This window comes from Abrus precatorius, unplaced genomic scaffold, assembly GCF_003935025.1.
Source record: "Abrus precatorius isolate BTA unplaced genomic scaffold, Abrus_2018 Scaffold8, whole genome shotgun sequence".
Lineage (NCBI taxonomy): Eukaryota > Viridiplantae > Streptophyta > Magnoliopsida > Fabales > Fabaceae > Abrus > Abrus precatorius.
Window position 1 is genome coordinate 14901975 of NW_020874428.1, and position 20095 is coordinate 14922069.

General features: G+C 41.3%; 1 protein-coding gene across 1 annotated transcript; it reads right to left on the minus strand.

Moving 5' to 3' along the window:
- Positions 1-290: 290 nt before the first annotated feature.
- On the minus strand, positions 291-4227 carry LOC113846600 (probable mediator of RNA polymerase II transcription subunit 26b). Its single transcript, XM_027475054.1, has 9 exons — positions 3109-4227; positions 2771-2839; positions 2588-2670; positions 2116-2168; positions 1882-2006; positions 1739-1766; positions 1311-1624; positions 1146-1236; positions 291-796 (listed from the first exon to the last, which is right to left on the minus strand). Exons 1-9 carry the CDS (start codon positions 3604-3606, stop codon positions 666-668), a joined length of 1392 nt encoding a protein of 463 aa, XP_027330855.1. The 5' UTR covers positions 3607-4227; the 3' UTR covers positions 291-665.
- Between the last annotated feature and the right edge of the window lie 15868 nt (positions 4228-20095).

The window sequence follows — 20095 nt, forward strand, 5'->3', positions numbered from 1 at the left end:
CTTTATTCACTTTCTTTTTTATTTATTATTTAAGTCTTTTCTTACTCACTAATATCGCATAATTCAAGAGTAAATATTTAAAAAGTTGGATCGTTGCAGAGATTTATGGATAAATATATTTTTTTGTTTCAAAAGATTATATTTGATCTACTTGATCTAAGAGTACTCAATTCATCCTTATATTGTAGATTTGAATCCTTGTTTATGAACATGAAAACTTGCCATGTCATGTGACACTACTAAGCACACAGCATTTCTTCTAAGCCAAATTCAAATGCTGAATGCTTTGAATTTGTGAGAAAGCTGCTTCAAAGAGAGCTGAAATGTTGACACCCTAGTCCAAGTTTTATATGACAACAAAATTGTCAAAGTTAAATGATGAAACATGATTCATGAGGGTGGAAAAAATGGAAATTTCAACAGAAAAACCACATAAGCAGTTGAGTGCTAAAGGACCCTCTTCCAAATCCAATCTTAGATTAACAAAATTTCTATATATATACTCAACATTTTTAACTTGGAAATAAACAGTGTTTCAGAGTTTACTTCCTTCTCAATCAGAGATTCAGAACAGCTCTATACAGGTAAGAATGGTGAACTGACTTGTTATTCAGTATGGTCAAGTGGATGGATGAAGCTTCAATAATGGGTAACAATAAGCAGCTCTATCTTCGTCCAAGCGCGTGCGCCCATTGCCTCTTGTGATTTCCAGGTTTAGCGTGTGGATTTCTGTGGCCAGTCCCTTGCCTGGGCAGATCATGCAACTCCATAACCTGTACTGTCCTCTGCCTCTTAGCTGCAAGCGAGAATCGAAAATCAGGTTCATCAATTTAGTTATGAACTTTAGATACACCAAATCATGTGTTAAGCACTTATGCTTCCAAATCAAGTCAAAACCCAAGCTCTAAAATTCTGAAAGCTTGATTTCCAAATCCATCATTTTAGGCCATTATCTTGGAAGGAGAGTCTAGTCCAAGAGTAAGGTTATTGCCTTGTAATCTGGATTTGGTAAGAGCCTCGTGCATTGGGTTGCCCGTTTTAACTTTAGTATAACTCAGGAAACGTGAAATTTATTGGACTGTTTGAATTTTATATTTAAAATTAGAAAGAAAACAAACACTGATTTTGGTAAAGGAATGACAAACCATTTTCAGCTTGTTGATACCGCTCTTGAAGTTTCCTCTTAGTGGCTTCTAACTTCACTTGGACTGCAGCATCATCGGAACACTTGAGTTTCTGATAGACAAGAAATGAAGTTCAAACATAATTCAAATCTACAAATTTGATGCAACAAGAGAACTTTTCCTTACATCTAGCTGACGAACATGAGGAGGCTTTTTGGGGACAGCACTCTTCACTGTATTTTGTTGCATCTTGGCTTCAGTATTGACTTTTTTCTGTATGGTTGAATTTGGCGGTCTGCCAGGGCCAGAATCAGTAAATACTGGTTTATTTAGATTCATAGCCGCCTCACTTTTCTTTGTTTTTTGACCCTTACTGTCCTTAGCAATGATGTTTGTCTCATTTGAAGCTTGAGGTTTCCTGTTCATTGTATTGTGACTGCTGAGAGATGGTCTTCTGCCATCTTCACGGTTCTTGATGAATTCCCCACTCTGTTGAGGATCTGAAGCAGAAATCCCCATTCACAATCATCAATCTAAGAAGTGGGGGATTCGAATAGAGAACCGTAGAACAAAATCTAGCAAGAGTAAGCATAAGAATATGCGAAGTAACTCACTTCCGTCATCATCCATGCCATCAAAGAACTTTGCATCATCCAAAAGTGCAAACCACGAGAAGTGGAAGTTAGTTCCTAACAAACAAACTCTCCCAAAAGTAAATAAAAGAAGGGTAGGGAGAGAGGAGAGGACATTTAAGTACCTGTGAGAGTTCCATTGAACCAGTTGGAGCAGCAAATAAAGCCCCTTCATCCATAGGAGGTGATGGAAGCCCTTCTTCATCATCAACAACAGATGGATTTACTGAATCTGGTGTACCTTCTGAGCCTACAAATATTTAATAATAAAGAACTTCTAAACCTGAATTAATTTTAAAACTGGATGAAAGAGCAGATTTTATTGATGTACCACATGAAGGGAAACAAAATGTATATACCTGTAATAGGTGGGGTAGCCTTGACCCATGCATCCACCATTTCCTTCCAACCACTACAATTCAATAGAAAAGTTTAGTTTGTTTCTCATATGGAAAAGTACTACACTAATATGAACAATAAATGGAACTCAAATTAGTCACGATCACGAGTCACGAAACTATATTTAGATCCTCATTAAATTAAAATATGCGTTACATTTAAGCACGAAGGAGACTTGATTGACTAAGTAGCCTGTACAAGTACAAGTTCAAGCCAAATGAAGGTACTAACTAATGACTATGATTACAGACTCAAGTTCAAAAACAATATCACACAAGAATAGCAAACCACTAATTGGCAAGTAATAAAACTGGTTACAAGCCTGTTCTTTTAATCCATGTTGAAGATAAACACACTGATTTTCTTTTTATGACACGACATTGAAGATGTACACGTGAAAAACAAGTGTTCAGAAAAAAATAAAATTCATACTCTATAAGAGTCCGTGCTAGTTGACAAATGTCCCTTGATCCATGCTTTCGCAGAGGATTGACAGCCTTCCCAATCTCAGTTGCCTGGCAAAGTATAATATTTTCAGACAACTAAAGGATTTACTAAAGCAGGAGAGAAAAATGGCAGGTTTTTTAAATGAGCAACGGATGACTCAATTCAAACCTTCAGAAGATCCACAGTGAGTTCCATTAGCTTAAGCCTCCTCAATGAATCCAATAGCACTGAATCAGACTGTTGTAACATGAAAAAAAGCACCATGAATCAGAGGACTACAACTCTACAAGACACAAACCAATTTAATCTTCATACAAAAACTCCAGTGCCATCCAATAAAAGACCTTGTGCATTCTAATTATCACTAACCTGTACCTATCTCATAAGGTCAAAAACCCATTCATCATTAAATATCATTAAAAAAAAAAATTGCAAGTAAAATTGCTACACAAAGAAGCAAGAACTGTTACACAACTGAATCACATATATCAAAGCACATATTATACCTCTTCTTCATAGTTAAGCAAAATCTCCTTGATCCTGAACACCTCCTCAACATGCTTAGACTCTTCTTCAATCTCATCAGTCAATGCCTCAGCTTCCCCATAGCTGTAATTGCTAACTTGATTCAGGTTCATCTCTCCATGATCATCTCTACTACTATTGACCTTGCTCTCCTTACTTGCACCTGCTTCAAACTCAAACTCAGCACCATCCCCATCAAAGTCACTCTTGCGACCACCACCACCACCACTACCACCTTCATCATCACCATCTTCATCATCCATTGACACAGACAACTCCACTCTATCACACCCCAAACAGCGACTCAACCTGCAAGAGAACAACCTCTCTGCTATCCCATCTCTCCTCAACCTGAACTCCTTTGGGCAATCAGAAGCAGCCACCATGATCGCATGGCCAATGATGTCAAATATGTCTGAGTTTGAAGCTCTAAAGTAGTTCCTCCAGTAATCAAGTGACCCTTTATTCATGGTCATCATCAAAACTAAGAAAGCCACGACCCCAGATCAATAGATCGAGGAAAAACCGAATCCACCAACCACCCACCAATTAAAATCGATTTTTTTTCATGCCAATTTTCACTAATCAATGCAAAACAACCGAGGTTTCGATGAAATCTAGAAATTGGGAGTACCAGATTGTTGTCCTTGCCCTTAGGAAGACAACGGAATAAAGGGGTTCAATTGTGGAGGTCGATCATCAGTTATCCATTAAGGTTTTTTTTTTTCTTCTATATATTTTTTGGGTTTAAAAAAATCATATTTTTGGTGTTGCGTTTTTGACAAAAGTTGGATTTTGATGCAAGTATGGGCAATGGATAAACGTTGGATTGGGAGGATGGAGGAGTACGGTAACAACAGAAAATCAGAAACAGACACGTACAATAAACGTCGAATGTTGTTGTCGTTTCAGATTCTGGCGTTAAAGTAGAAACCTCCCCCGAGGGAGGAAACACCACCGTGTCCTTGTTTTTCTCAAAGGAAAAAAAGAAAAAGAAAAAATTAAAACAGAACAGAAAACGCTAACGAAATATGGGTGCTATTAACTAATAACGGGAATTTGGGTGCCTAAAAACAAACTAGGAATTTCAGTTGATATTCTATGTACTTATCTAGCTTCTTCTGTGTAATGTTCTTCTACCGTGTGTTTAAACAAACTAACAATTCAGTGTTGCAAGAAAACTATAGGAAAAAAAATTAAAATTCATAAAAAAAAATAAAATTTGGTGTTCTCCGAAACCGCCCTTTGAAAAAGACAACGATGGAGAAAAACAAACTATGGGTTGTTGGGTTGCTTTTTGGAAGAGGGTTCTGAATTTTGGCTCGGTTTTGACTTGATCCAACACTTTGGTTGGAAAAGAAATATTAGAAAATGTACTGGGAAAGGAACCAACTCGGTTCCACCCTCAGGAAAAAGAAATCGAATACCTACTCGGTATACTGCTCGGCATACTAAACCGGGTACCCCTCGTCAGGATCAAAAGGTAAATAATCCAATTAAAGATAATCAAAATACTATGGGTCTCAATATAAAAACTGACTCAGGCCCATTAGCCCAATAGAATGTTTATAAAAAGAAGGTAAGAAATACAGGTAAGTGGTTGACTTCCCATCATTAAATAACATTTATTGCTCAGAATCGAATCCTGACTTTATCATCGGAGTGCCTTTTGCAGGTATTCTCCTTATCAGCAAATTAACAAGAAGGACGCCTGACCAGAGGTTTGAAGACAGTTGTTTTCCAGGAAGGAACATTTTGGCGCCCACCGTGGGGCCCGATTAGCTTCATCACTCAAGATTAAGCATGGTAATGACGAGAAGCCAGCAGGAAGGAACTTCTAGGCAACAAATGGAGGGCGTCACGTCAGAGGAACCAGTACCGGAAGTGGTGATACAGGGAGGAACGGAAGAAAGCATTCTAGCTGTACTGAGGCAGCTAAGGGCAGAAATGGTGGAGATGAAGAAGGATCGCGAAAGAGATGCACTGGAACTCTCAGCCCTAAGAAGGGAAAATGCCGGCCTCAGGGAAGAAATAAGGACACATGTCCCCTCCCTTACTACTCCCGTCGTCCAAGATCAAGGAGAATCCTCAGCGCTGCAAGAAAAGTCAAGACAGGTATATCAATCGGTAACCGGAAACGACCGAGACGAACATGTGAACCGGAGCCCGTTCATTCATCGCATTCTAGAAGCTAAGCTGCCCGATAATTGGAGAGGGTTGGCAATAGACAAATACGATGGCACATCCGACCCCGGAGAACATGTGGACATCTTTACAATGCAGGTCGGTCTGTACACAGAAAACGATGCCTTATGGTGCAGAATCTTTCCTACTTCACTTTGAGGACCTGCGCTTAGTTGGTTCACCCGACTCCCCCCCTCTCCATCGACTCGTTCGTAACTCTCACAAGACGTTTCAACTTGCAGTTCGCCACAAGCCGACCTTATCCGCTAACATCCTTGGCCCTAGTCAATATTCGCCAAGAGAAAGGAGAATCACTTAGAGCGTTCATGGAACGCTTTGGCAAAGTGACTCTTTCAATTCATAACTTGGAACCAGCAGTGGCTATGCACCACCTAACAACAGCATTGAAGCCGGGACCCTTCGTTAATAGCCTCTGCAAAAAACCCCCGATCGACCTAGATGTGTTAAGGAGCCGGGCTGCGAAATATATGCAAATGGAAGAATTATCCGAATACTGGAGCCAGGTACGGATGGAGCAAGGATCTAACTCAAAAAATGAAGAAAGAAGGGAGACCTTTAAAACAAGGCGGGGGAACGATAGAGGAAAAGAACTTGAGCGACCACTTCGAGGACCGAAGTATCCTTCCTACACGACGCTCAACTCTAATCAGTCCAGAATACTTGATCAAGCGTTGGCCACAGAAATATTGAGAATGCCTAGACACGCTAACACTCCTCCTCGGGCAGATAAAAGTAAGTCTTGCCGATACCATCAGAACAGGGGTCACACTACTGAGGAGTGTACGGCGCTAAGAGATAAAATTGAAGAATTGATTAAAGGTGGACACCTGAAAAATTTTGTACAGACAGATCCCATAAGGCAACCCAACAAAGGAAGAGACCGCCACCCTGATTCACCAAAGAGATCCGACGACAAAAAATTTGAACGGCACAGGAGCAGGTCTAGGGAGCCCCTACCTAGAAGATTTGAACAAGACAAGTATCCGAAACGGGTCATTAACACCATAGCCGGAGGGTTCGCTGGTGGAGGACCTACCCATTCGGCTAGAAAGAGGCATCTTCGGCATGTCCGTTCTGTTAATAATGTTTCATTGGGTAGCAAAATCCGGATCTCGCCTATTACGTTCACTGACGACGACTTTCAGGGAGTCGATCCGGTACAGGATGATCCCATGGTAATTAGTGTAGACATTTTTAACTGCATTGTTCGAAAAACACTAATTGACCAAGGGAGCTCAGCTGATATCCTATACTGGAATACATTCAAGCAATTAGGCATCTCAGAACAAGAACTCAAGGAATATCATCAGCCATTGGTCAGTTTTTCCGGGGAACGAGTAGAGACCAAGGGGTGTATCGACTTGTATACCTCGTTTGGATCAGAGCATGAGGGCAAACGCATAAGAGTCACTTATCTTGTAGTACACGCGAACACATCTTATAATATACTACTCGGTAGACCATCCCTGAACAAATTGAAGGCCGTAGTTTCCACTCCGCACTTGGCCATGAAATTCCCATCTGAAGGAGGCCGAATTGTTACCGTCCATGCCGATCAAAAAACAGCCAGGGAATGTTACTTCGCAAGTTTATGCCTTAAGCTCTTTCAGGGGAATACCCGGGATGTCAATATTGTATCCCCTCGGTTGGAAGAAGAGTTGGATGTTGAACTCGATCCTAGGGTGGATGAGGAATATCGAGTCGAGCCCAATGAAAACAAGCAATCTTTCCAACTAGGAGCAAAGCCAGAACAAGTTGCGTATTTAGGGATCGGTTTGAACGAACAAGAGAAAGCCGTTCTCCAAAAGATACTAGTAGATAATTCCGATTTGTTTGCTTGGACAGCCTCGGATATGCCTGGCATTGATCCAGCATTTCTATGTCACCACTTGTTGGTCTATAAAGGAGCCAAGCCGGTAGCTCAAAAGAGGAGAAAAATTGGTGGTGATAGAGCAAAAGCGGTAAGAGAAGAAACCAACAAACTAATACAGGCTGGCTTCATCCGAGAGGTCCGGTATTCAACATGGTTAGCCAACATTGTCATGGTCAAAAAAGCCAATGGCAAATGGCGAATGTGCACGGACTTCACGGACCTCAATAAAGCATGCCCAAAGGATGCATACCCCCTACCAAACATTGACACCTTGGTCGATGGTGCTGCTGGTCACAAAATACTGAGCTTTTTGGATGCTTATTCTGGGTATAATCAAATACGAATGTACCCCCCGGATGAGGAAAAAACAGCATTCATCACAAATTCTGCAAATTTTTGTTATCGGGTGATGCCGTTTGGTTTGAAGAACGCAGGAGCAACATACCAGTGACTCATGAACAAAATTTTTGAAAAACAAGTGGGTAAATGCATGGAGGTGTATGTAGACGACATGGTAATTAAATCCCTTGCATTGAAGCAACATCTTGACCACTTAGAGGAGGTATTCGGAGAAGCCAGAAAACATGGTATGAGGTTCAATCCTGAAAAATGTACATTTGGTGTAGCTGGCGGTAAATTCTTGGGCTTCATGTTGTCCGAAAGGGGGATTGAGGCAAATCCTGACAAATGTAAAGCCATCATCGACATGGCCAGCCCCCGCAATGTCAAGGACGTGCAACGACTGACCGGGCGGATTGCAGCCCTGGCTAGATTCTTGCCAGTAATGGCAGAAAGGTCTCGGCCTTTCATTGAATTGTTGAAGAAATCGCAAAAATTTGCGTGGTCCAATGAATGTGAGGACGCTTTTGTACAATACAAGCATGTGTTGGCAGCACCGCCTGTGTTGATTAAACCAACACCAAATCAGGAAATGATTGTTTATTTGGCCGTGTCTGATCACGCCGTCAGTTCGGTTTTACTTCAAGAAACACCCGAACCGAACCCCGTATATTTTGTTAGCAGGACACTTCAAGGTCCTGAATCTCGGTACCAGTTAATGGAGAAAATGGTACTTGCCTTAGTCCACACAGCTTGTCGGTTAAGACACTACTTTCAGAGCCATCGAATGGTAGTACGTACAGATTGTCCGATGGCCAAAATTTTGAGGAAACCAGAATTGGCTGGTCGGTTGGTGGCATGGACAATTGAATTATCTCAATATGACATTCATTTCGAGAACCGACGCCCCCTTAAAGCCCAGCTGTTAGCCGACTTCATCAACGAGTTTACTACACAACATAATACCATTTCAGACATGTGGAATCTGCACGTTGATGGGTCATCAAATTAAACAGAAAGTGGAGCGGGTGTCATTCTTGAGGGACCGAATGCGTTCGCCATTGAACAGTCTATCTGGTTCGGATTTAAGGCATCCAACAATCAAGCCGAATATGAAGCTTTACTCGCCGGTCTCAGGCTAGCAAGGGAAATGGGGGTTAAACTCATTACTGCTTAGAGCGATTCAAAAATCGTAACAGAACAAGTTAACGATACCTATCAGATCAGGGACTCGGTCATGCTTAAATATTACCAGGAGGTTAAGAAAATAAAAGCCGAGTTTGAGGAGGTATGTATTTGGTACACACCCCGAAATATGAACGCACGAGCTGACAGGCTAGCTAGGCTGGCAAGCCAACGGAAACCAGGGCAACTGCAGAGCATGGTTCACCAACAAATCCCCCAACCTAGTGTCACCAAACAAGAATGCATGGACATAGAAAATTCATCTCATAATTGGATGACCCCTCTCGTCCGATACCTCACTGATGGCAGTCTCCCACAGGACGCAGCAGCAACTAAGAAAATTAAAGCACATGCAGCCAAATACCTTCTTCTCGGCAAAGAATTGTATCGAAGAGGAATTTCCACCCCCATGCTTAAATGCCTAGAAGACGATCAAGCTAAATACGTGATGAGAGAAATCCATGAAGGTATTTGTGGAACCCATTCGGGCGGACGAACTATGGCAGCCAAAGTGCTCAGAGCTGGATATTACTGGCCAACAATAACTCAAGACTGTCAGTTGTTTGTAAAAAAATGCATTCCCTGTCAACAACACGGCCCTCACCTGCGCCAACACGCCGATACCCTTCGGCACATTAGCTCTCCTTGGCCCTTTGCTATTTGGGGAATAGACCTCCTCGGTCTTTTTCCCTTAGCAAAAGGGCAATGTAAATTCCTCCTCGTTGCCGTAGACTACTTTACCAAATGGATTGAGGCCGAACCCCTAGCATCGATCACGGCCCACAACGTACAAAAATTCACTTGGAAAAACATCATAACACGGTTCGGTCTCCCTCATGCACTCATTACAGATAATGGGCTTCAGTTTGCAAACCGTCGATTCAACGAGTTCTTGGCAGGCCTGCATATCAAACACCGAGTTACATCTGTTGAACATCCACAGACGAATGGCCAAGCCGAGGCTGCAAACAAAGTAATCTTACATGAATTAAAAAGGAGGTTGGGTTCGGCAAAGGGAGAATGGGTAGAGAAGATGCCTGAGATATTATGGGCCTATCGGTGCACGCCGCAGACCACAACAAAAGAAACCCCCTTTCGGCTTACCTATAGTACTGATGCCATGGTACCGGTAGAAATTGGAGAGCCCTCATTCAGGAGAGAAAATTTCAAAGAATCGGCCAATGAAGAGGCTCTGGTAGTCAACCTGGACTTGATAGATGAAATACGTGACCACGCTGCCATTATGACCGAGGCTAGTAAAAGAATGATGGCTAGAAAATTCAACTCCAAAATCAGTCCACGACAATTCTACAAAAACGACCTGGTATGGAGAGTAACCGGGGACGCGCGCAAAGATCGACAAGAAGGGAAGTTGGCAGCTAACTGGGAAGGCCCCTTTCGGGTAACGGCAAGATTAAATAACGGAGCATACAAGTTGGAAACCTTGGCAGGAAAATTAATACCGAGAACCTGGAATGTCACTCATTTAAAGCATTATTATAGCTAAAACCTTGTAATACGTGCACAGGTGTACTCTTTTCCTATCCCAGGTTTTATCCTCTTAAAAGAAAGTGAAAAGGGATTTTCCTGAGAAGGTTTTTAACAAGGCACCTAATCAATAAAATTTTCTTTCTTCACCTATACGGTTTTTTATGCACTAAACATCTCTCCAGCACCATTCCCCCCCCCAAGTTTCACTTGGCCAAGGTTGAATTATTTCCCTCCCGAGTAGCCCCACTCGGTCAAGGATGAAACAATTATATTTCCCTCCCGAGTACCCCCACTCGTTCAAGGATGAAACTATATTTCCCTCCCGAGTACCCCCACTCGGTCAAGGATGAAACTATATTTCCCTCCCGAGTACCCCCACTCGGTCAAGAATGAAACAACTATATTCCCCTCCCGAGTACCCCCACTCGGTCAAGGATGAAACAACTATATTCCCCTCTCGAATACCCCCACTTGGTCAAGGATGAAACAATTATATTTCTCTCCCAAGTTTCACTTGGCCAAAGGTCGAAATATCTCAATCCTGAATACTCCCACTCGGTCAAAATTAACGAACTACGAGTTCCTCTTAGTTATCATTTCGTTAAGGCTGAATTTTTAAAACGAAATCATCTCCCTCGTCCCCTATTCGGCTAAGGATGGGTATATTAAACATATCCTATATTAGTGCAAGTTGTGTGACAAGATACAAAGCATGAGAAAGAAGGATAAAATTCTATTTCAAAATAACAAGTTACAAAATGTGGGCACTAATGACCCATGAATACACAAGGCGAATAATTTAACTTTCTATCCTTTCCGCTGCCTCGGGAGCAGTTGCCGCAGGGTTGGCAGAATCCTCAGGGAGGCGTCTCGGCACTTCGACGTCAGGTTCTACATCGTCCTCAACCTCGGTGTAAGGAATGAACCTCCCGCCAAAAAATTCCTTTGTAATGTCAAAATGGAAGTCTACCGGTACTTGGCAGAACCCATGACACTGGCGAATAGCATGGTTAAAACCGGCTTCATGCTCGTAGGATTCTTGCTGAGAACACTTCTCGGCAAAATTCCTCATCTCGGTTTCAGCCTTTTGCCTCTCCAGAGCCAAGGCTTCTTCCATCTCGGTAGATTTGGCCCGGAAAGCCTCCTCCATTTGACAGGACTTTGCCTTTAACGCCTCCATCTCCTCCCCCCTGACCTTCGCCACCTCCTCGGCTGCGTGTACTCGGTCCTCCATTATTTGAAAGTGCTCTTTGTATTGGTTAACCTGACCCTGCAGGGATTAAACGGTCTCGTCCAGACTGGCTTGAATCTCTCTACTCTCGGCCAAAGCCTCTTCAGAAGCCGAATAGGCAGCCTTTAACTTCTTAACTTCGAGAATAGGATCCACAACTAGCCTTCGGAGCATTGCGGTGGACCGAACATGAAGTTCTGCGTAGTAGCGCCACAGCGACTCGTAGTCCAGACCGCCGACCAGTTCTTTCCCTGCATTAGATAACAGGTTTGGAGCAGCAAGCAGACCGGCATGTGTCCCGTTCACCAGGAAGCCCTCGGCCAGCATGTCCAAGGGAACTACAGGGGAAGAACTGCTTCCCTCCCCAGCAGCTACCACTCGGGTTTGACTCCGAGCCCCTTGAACGCCGCCAGGCTCACCCGAGTGGGCATGCCGTCTCTTCCTTTCCCTTTCGGGCTCCTTGCCTTTGCCCTTGTCCTTGCGTTTCTTGGAGGGGCCTTTGGCTGGAACAAAATCTTGAGGAGGAGGGCGAGGTTCTGGCACCTCGGGCAGTTGGTCAATTTGAGGATGGCGATGCTCCTCAACGGGCGTTCCCTCTGGCATTCTCTGCTTCAGAGTGCGTCGGAAGGTCGGCACATCCACACCTCGCTGAGCCATTAAACCTGCATTAACAATAGCAAGTCAAATCAATATAACTCAATTCCAAATACAAGTCAGAAACGAAATAACACATACCCTCCATATCCCACCAAGGACGCGGAGACTTGAGGACGAGGACTACATGTCGGGCAGGAATGTCCCGGGGAAGGGACTTCAAGAATTGCAAATCCGACAGCTCTCTAGCCGATAACATATCCTCAGGGAATGTGTCGTATCGGCGCGGCACCCGAGTCCAGTGAAAAGGGAATAGAGGATTGTCCTCGCTATAAAAAAAATAATTTTTACCTACAGGGTCCACGGTTACCTTGAAGAAACCGGTCTTGAAACCCTTAAAAGACGACGCATATGGCTTAAATAAGGGCAACTCGGGTTGTCTTATTAAAGATACCCACCTCGCCAGGTCAGATGGACATGTACAAAAAAAATGAAGAAAAAGACCTACACTAGGCTCTATATAATGGAACTTGCAAAGTATCCTAAAGGCTTGAATTGCCGCCCACCCGTTCGGGTGTAGTTGTGTTGGCGCTACATTCAATACTCTCAAAACCCCCGTTTGGAAATCGTCAAAGGGTAGCCTGATACCTAATTCCCTAAACATGTACTCATACATAAAGAAGGTGTCGGCCATTCCGACACCTCCCAGGAAAACAAAATGTGGGTTCTCGCCCTCGTCCCCTTTACAGGGGTCAAGGTGTATAGACGGGTCACAAGCCTCCCATAAAGAAATATCACAGTTATCTACAAAGAATTGAAGACTTTTATTTCTTTTGAAACGAGAAAAGTAGGCAGCCACCTCACTATGCACCCACTCATAACCAGGCGCCGTACAAGGAGGAAACACCTGCCTTTCCCGAGGAGGACTAGTACTAGGAAGGGGTTCAGGAGCGTCAGTATCACTTGACGATGATGTCTCGGTTTCGCTACTACCTTCGCCGACCTGTGCCTCTTCAACCCTCCGGTTTGAAATAGACGAAACTTCGCCACTCCCCTCGGTTCCATTTATAATATCAACCTCAAGGGTACTCGGCCCTGAGGCGTTCGATAGGGAATCCTCCCACTCAATACGATCAGCCATGATAGAAAAGAAGTAAAGAAAAAATGAAACGCACCTTACGAGCAGTCGGTAGGGAAGAAAAGCCTAAAATCTTTGAACACTCGTCAGTTTGGAGCAAAGATATGCAGGGGTCGGCACAGAGCAAAAGAGTAAGAAAGGGATGCAGGGACCACCACATATTTATAAGGGACTGATGTCGGGCAAATGAAAAGACGCCCTTTCGTTTCGAACCATCAGATCCTTTTCAGATCAACGAAGGAGATGGAGCACCCTTTCGTTTCACATACCCTCTAACAAATCCTCAAAACCAACATTCTAGAAAATTCTTTCGCAAAATTATTATTTATATTATAATCTCGGCCTATATCGTGTTGTTACTAAACCGATTACTCCTCAGTGTAAAACTCAATACATCAAACGTTACCATCACTCGAGACCGGACACCCCCCACAATGCATTGTAATTCACCCTAACCAAATGACCCTCTCGGTACAGTAATAAGCACTTCAACCGAATACCTATTCTAATATTACCATTTCCATTTTTAAGCCCTTGCTTCGCAACTCGCCGGGCTTGTGGGGCTAGTGTACTAGGAAAGGAACCAACTCGGTTCCACTCTCAGGAAAAAGAAACCGAATACCTACTCGGCATACTGCTCGGCATACTAAACCGGGTACCCCTCGTCAGGATCAAAAGGTAAATAATCCAATTAAAGATAATCAAAATACTATGGGCCTCAATATAAAAACTGACTCAGGCCCATTAGCCCAATAGAATGTCTATAAAAAGAAGGTAAGAAATACAGGTAAGTGGTTGACTTCCCATCATTAAATAACATTTATTGCTCAGAACCGAATCCTGACTTTATCATCGGAGTGCCTTTTGCAGGTATTCTCCTTATCAGCAAATCAACAAGAAGGACGCCTGACCAGAGGTTTGAAGACAGTTGTTTTCCAGGAAAGAACAGAAAACAATGGAGAAAAGAGGAAGAGTGTGTCTTCGTTCTACTTATTTTCCTAATAATTTATTGATTATTTAAATTTGTATGATTAAAATGAAAAAGAGGAGCGTGAAATAATAATAAAAGTAGGTACTGAATGTGGTGAGACATGGGTAGATAGAAACAAGAGCCCGGTGCTGAGGACCGAGTTAGGTGGGGCCCTGAACTCGGTGGAGGTAGGGAATTTCCATTTTTACATTATCGTTTTTCTTCCACTCTTAAACATTACATTAAATTGTTTTTTCATGCTCTCTCTCTTCATTTAATTACTCTTCACTGCTGATATTTGCTTTCATAAATATCTCTCCCCAATTATTATTTTTGGCCATCGCTCCTAACAAATTATCTCCTGTAATATATGATATTATATTATTTATAAATATATATGAAATATAAACATATGAATTTATAAATATTTTAAATATTATTTTATGATAATTAAAATTAAACTAAAATAAATATGGGCAAGTTTTTTTTAAAATAAAAATAATTTAATTAATAAAATATATTTTGACGAAGATTATAGATACTTCATTAATATAATATTGATAAAAATTTATATCCTAATTACATAATTTAAGAATATTAAATGCCTATATTAAAGAAATAATTAATTTAGCATAAAATTTCGTAAAACCTGTTTCATAAAATAAACAAAACAGATTATATGAAGAGGATTAAATAGTATCAAAATTATCTCCTGTAAAAAATAAAAGCTGAAAATTATAATATGCAAATAAATTGTTATTGAAAATTTATAATATAGAAATAAAAAAGATTGGTGGTGTCAAGGTTTTTGAGGTAGAGCGTGGATAGCTTTGGAGACACGTAGACATCAGTGGTGGTCGTGATGTACCAATGTCACGGGTCAGTGATTCAAGATGTCTGTCTTTGTTTTTTGTTTTTTTTCTAATTTTATAATACTACTAGAATTTCAGCGTCCAAATAAATAATATTACGGTTCCAGACACGTTTTGAGCAAAATTTAAATTTATTTTAATAAGTAACGTGTTATTATGTGAATTTTCAAAATTTCTAATTGATTTAACATTTAAATGATATAAAACAGTTATTCAATTAATATTTTTGAAATATAGATTTTTCTATTGCTCTCGAGTTGTTAATTTTATTTTTTTTATTACATGTCAAGAGAAGAAGAAGCAATTTTAAGATACAATAGCGGCTTAATGATTTAAATAATATTATTTTAAAAAATAATTATTAAAATAAATTAAAAATTAAATTAATTCTTTATCTAAGGTAAATTTTTATCACATAGGCATGTATTTCATATTTAACATAAATGAAATTAATATTTTGTATTTATTTAATTCATCTAAAACAGAGACAAAATACTATAAAACTCAACACATATATTTATATAATATCGTATAACAAAGAGATGAAATACACTAAATTCGTCACGAAATTGTGAGACAACGATAAGTAGTTAAATTCGCCCAATTTCAAGCGAAACTACAGGATTTGAGATTTTGTCGTCTCTATTGGGGACTCTGGTGCAGCCTTTAATATTTATCGCTGAACACATTCAAATGTAATTTTTTGATCCACTATTAAAAATTCCATCAATTTTATGAAACGGGAATTTGGAACTGATTTCAATGGTAGAATTCAGAACTGCACATACACACACTGCAACTTATAGCGGATCTGATTTCTCGAAAGGGGAAAAGCGAGGAATGCAGGTAAAGGAAAGAGAAAATCAAGGTGACATGTTTCATAATTTTAATAGCAGTGAGGGACATTGATTTGGTTTGGGATTGATTTTTGCACAAACACTTCCCTGTGAATGATTGAAGCTGCATTAACCAATCAATACCTTTTTCACAGTCGCTAGCTAACGTGTAAGTATGGAAAGGGGGTCCCCAAAGTGCAAGCAAAGCCGAATTCACATAATGTTGTCACAGAGCAACTGGTTCACCTTACATTATGCGCCTTGCTTTATTTGTTGGCATGGGAGATCTTCTATTTGGCTATGATACAGGTATTAACTGATACAACCTTTTTCAATTTATTGCTATAACATTAGCATTTTATGAAATTGATTTTGATAAGGATGAACTAGGAATGCAAAAACAATCAAAGAACATCAAGGAAAAGAAGGGAATTCACAGAAAAAAAAAAAGAAGAAGGACGATCCAAGAATTCTTATTTAATAAGAATGAAATGAGTACAAAGAAGACTTTCAATTCACAATTGCCCTAGATAGCTATTTACGATTGGCCTTGTTCCTACTAGGGAAACACTAGTCTTCCAGTCTCTGTTCTGAAACGATGACGTCCTCCTGACTGTCACTGACGTGGGGAGGATATCTACAAAAGGCACTCTGATACTGAAGTCAGGAATCGGTTCTGAGTAATAAATGTTATTTTATAATGAGAAGTCAACCATTTACCTATACTTCCTACCTTCTTTTTATAGGCATTGTTTATGAGCCAATGGGCCTGCTGAGTCAGCCTTGATTATGGCCCTTTACTTAAAGTAGATAATGCTTTGATTATTACCCTTAATTGGGTTAATTACCTTTTAATCCTAACAATAAGGTATTCGACCAAACTGGGCCGAATAGGTATTCAGTTTCCTTTTCCTAAATGTAGAACCGAGCAGTTCCCTATTCAGTACACTAGCCCCCAAGCCTGAAGAGGTACGAGGTAAGGACTTGAAAATAGACAAGTATTAGGCACATGTAGATGAGGGCGTACTCGGTTTATAGGGAGGGCAGAAATACCGAGGGGGTATTCGGTCTTAGGAATGTAAGTAGGCCGAATAGGGTATTCGTTTAAGGTATATGAAGTCATATTTAGTGGGCGAGAGTGCATATCAAAGGAGTATTCGATTTTTCAAAAAAGTGTCGTAGACTAAAGAAGAAAAAAATGAAAAATCATACAAATAAAAATAAAAATAAATAATAAAGAAAAAAGATCATTCTAGAACTTCAGGTTTTTAGGGTTTCCTCGATATGCGCATATGAAACGAAAGGGTGCTCGATCTCAACCGTTTGATCTAAAAGAGATCTGTCGGTCTGGAAGGGGTGCGACCCTTCACATATCCGAGGACCCTAAACCCTATAAGTACATGGTGGTCCAGGTTTTTTGTTCTTCACTTTTTCTCTGAGCCGAGAAGTATATACTGTTGCTCCAAATCGAAGGGTATTCAAATTTCCTCTCTTTCTTCCGAACCGACTACCTGTGAGGTACATTTAGTTTTCTTTTTCCCTTCCTTATTTTATCATGGCTGAATCCTTGGAATGGGAGGACTCGCTGTCAGATTCATCTAGACCGACTAGTGTCGATGGTCAGAATGCTGACAGAACCGAAGGGGGTTGGAAATTTCTTCAAGATTGAGTGGGGTAAATGAAGTAGAGATAAGAGAACGCAATGACGTGGTCGAATCGTCTGAGTTCGCTACTTCTGATTTTTGTGAGCCCCTACCGAGCATAAGCCCCCTAAGGAAAAACCAGTATTCCCTTCTTGTGTACTTCCTGGATACAAGTGGGTGCACGGTGAAGTAGCCGCCTACTTCTCCCGATTTAGAAAAAATAAGAGTCTTCAATCCTTTGTTGACCATATTGACATTTCCTTATAGGAACCTTCTGATCCCTACCCCACATCCATTAACCCTTGCCTAGTAGAGGAAATCGGAAACTCGAATTTTGTTTTTTTAGGGGGTGCCGGGATGGCCAACAACTTCTTTATGTATGAGTATATGTTTAGAGAATTAGGTATAAAGCTACCTTTAGACGACATCCAAATGGGAGTGTTAAGGGTTTTAAATGTAGCGCCGACACAACTCCATCCGAATGGATGGGCAACTATCCAAGCTTTTAGAGTCTTATGTAAATTTCATTACATAGAACCTAGTGTAGGTTTATTTCTTCATTTCTTTTGTACTCGTCCTTCAGATTTAGCAAGGTGGGTATCTTTAATAAGGCAACCGGAATTGCCACTATTCAAGCCTTACGCTTCTTCTTTTAAGGGTTTTAAGACCGACTACTTTAAAGTAACCGTCCATCCTGTAGGTAGAAATTTTTTCTTTGATAGTGAAAATAATCCCCTCTTTCCCTTCCACTGGACCCGAGTGCCTCGCCGGTACGACTGGATTTCAGAGGACCTGTTGTCGGCTAGAGAGTTATCGGCCTTTGATTATTTGAAATCTCTTCCCCGAGAGCTTCTTGCCCGACACATACTCTTAGTGTGAAAATCTCCTCATCCTCGCCTGGACATGGATGGTGTGTTTCATCCCTATGGTTTAGTTTTTTGAATTAATTTGTATTGATTTGACTCTTTATTTTTATTGTAGGTCTGATGGCTCAACGTGGTATTAAGTACCAACCTATCGTCAGACCTTGAAGACTAGGGCTCCTAAAAAAACACCCATTGAGGAGCACCGAAACCCTCAAATCGACCATATACCAAAGGTAACCAGGCCTCGTCCTCCTCCCCGAGACCTTGTCATTGCAGAGAATCAGCCCAAGAGGCGTAGAGAAAAGGAGAAGGAAAAGGAGAAAAGCAAAGAAAAAAAGGCCGAGAGGGAGAAAAAGAGGAAGCATTCCTACTCGGGTAGATCGAGTGGTTCAGAGGGGGCACGAAGTCAAGCCCAAGGTGACTTGATGGTTAGGACTAGCAGCTCTTCAAACTCTGTTATTCCTCCAGCTTTCTTATCCGACACCTTCCTCATCCCAGGAGTACATGCTGGACAAGTGGTTGCGCCTAACTTACTTTCAGATGCAGGAAAGGAAGCAGTCAGCAACCTGGTCCTCGAGTCTCTGTGGCGATGCTATGCGGAGTTTCAAATTCGATCCATAATGATGCTTTGAAGACTAGCACTGGAGCCCACACTGGAGATGAGGAGGGTGTAAAATGAGTACTCTACCTCTCAGCAAGCTTTAACAGATAATGAAAAAATTCGGCTAAATCTTGCTAAGACCAATAAAGCTTTGGAGGCCGAGGTTGTTCAATACAAGGAACATTATCATATAGTGGAGAATCGGCTCCAGGCTACTATGCAAGCCCTACGGGCTAAAGAGGAAGAAATGAAGGCTTTCAGGGTGAAGTTTTTGGGAATGGAGGAGGCTTTAAGGGTCAAATCTGTTGAAAAGGAAGAGGCAGTGAGTCTTGAGAGACAAAAGGTTGATGCTGAGCTGAAGGCCTTTTCTGACAAGTGTTCAGTCCAAGTAGCTATCGAACATGAGTCAGGCTTTAACCATGCAGTTCGTCAATGCTATGGTTTCTGCCAAGTGTCAGCTGACTTCTGTTTTGATCTTACCAAAGACTTCTTCGGTGGCAAGTTCTTACCATATAATGAAGTGGATGATAATGTAGAGCCTGACACTGAAGTTCCCTGCCAAATAGAAGTTAATAACAATGCTCTCGGTACCGAGGGCCCCAGTCCTGACGCACCCGGTCCTAATGCCGGAGAGGAGGGAATTTAGAACTAGGTTTTTGATTTTCTTTGTATTCATGGGCCGATAGCGCCCAAATTTTGTAATCGAAGTTCCAACTATGAATACAGGTTCAATTCTTTTCTTGTTATGTTTTGTGTACTTTTATATACAAAAACAACCAAACCGAACGGTTATAACCAATAAATGAAATTTCTTCAACAGTGAATACTTGTTTGTCATTATTGGCCGAGTAGGGGTACTCGGAAGGGAATTTAATTGATTCAACCTTAGCCAAGTAGGAGTACTTGGGAGGGAATTTTAATAATAGATTCATCCTTGGCCGAGTAAGGGACTCGGGAGGGAATTAATTGATTCAATCTTAGCCAAGTAGGAGTACCTGGGAGGGAATTTTAATAATGGATTCATCCTTGTCCGAGTAAGAGTACTCGGGCGGGAATTAATTGATTCAACCTTAGTCAAGTAGGAGTACTTGGGAGGGAATTTTAATAATGATTCATCCTTGTCC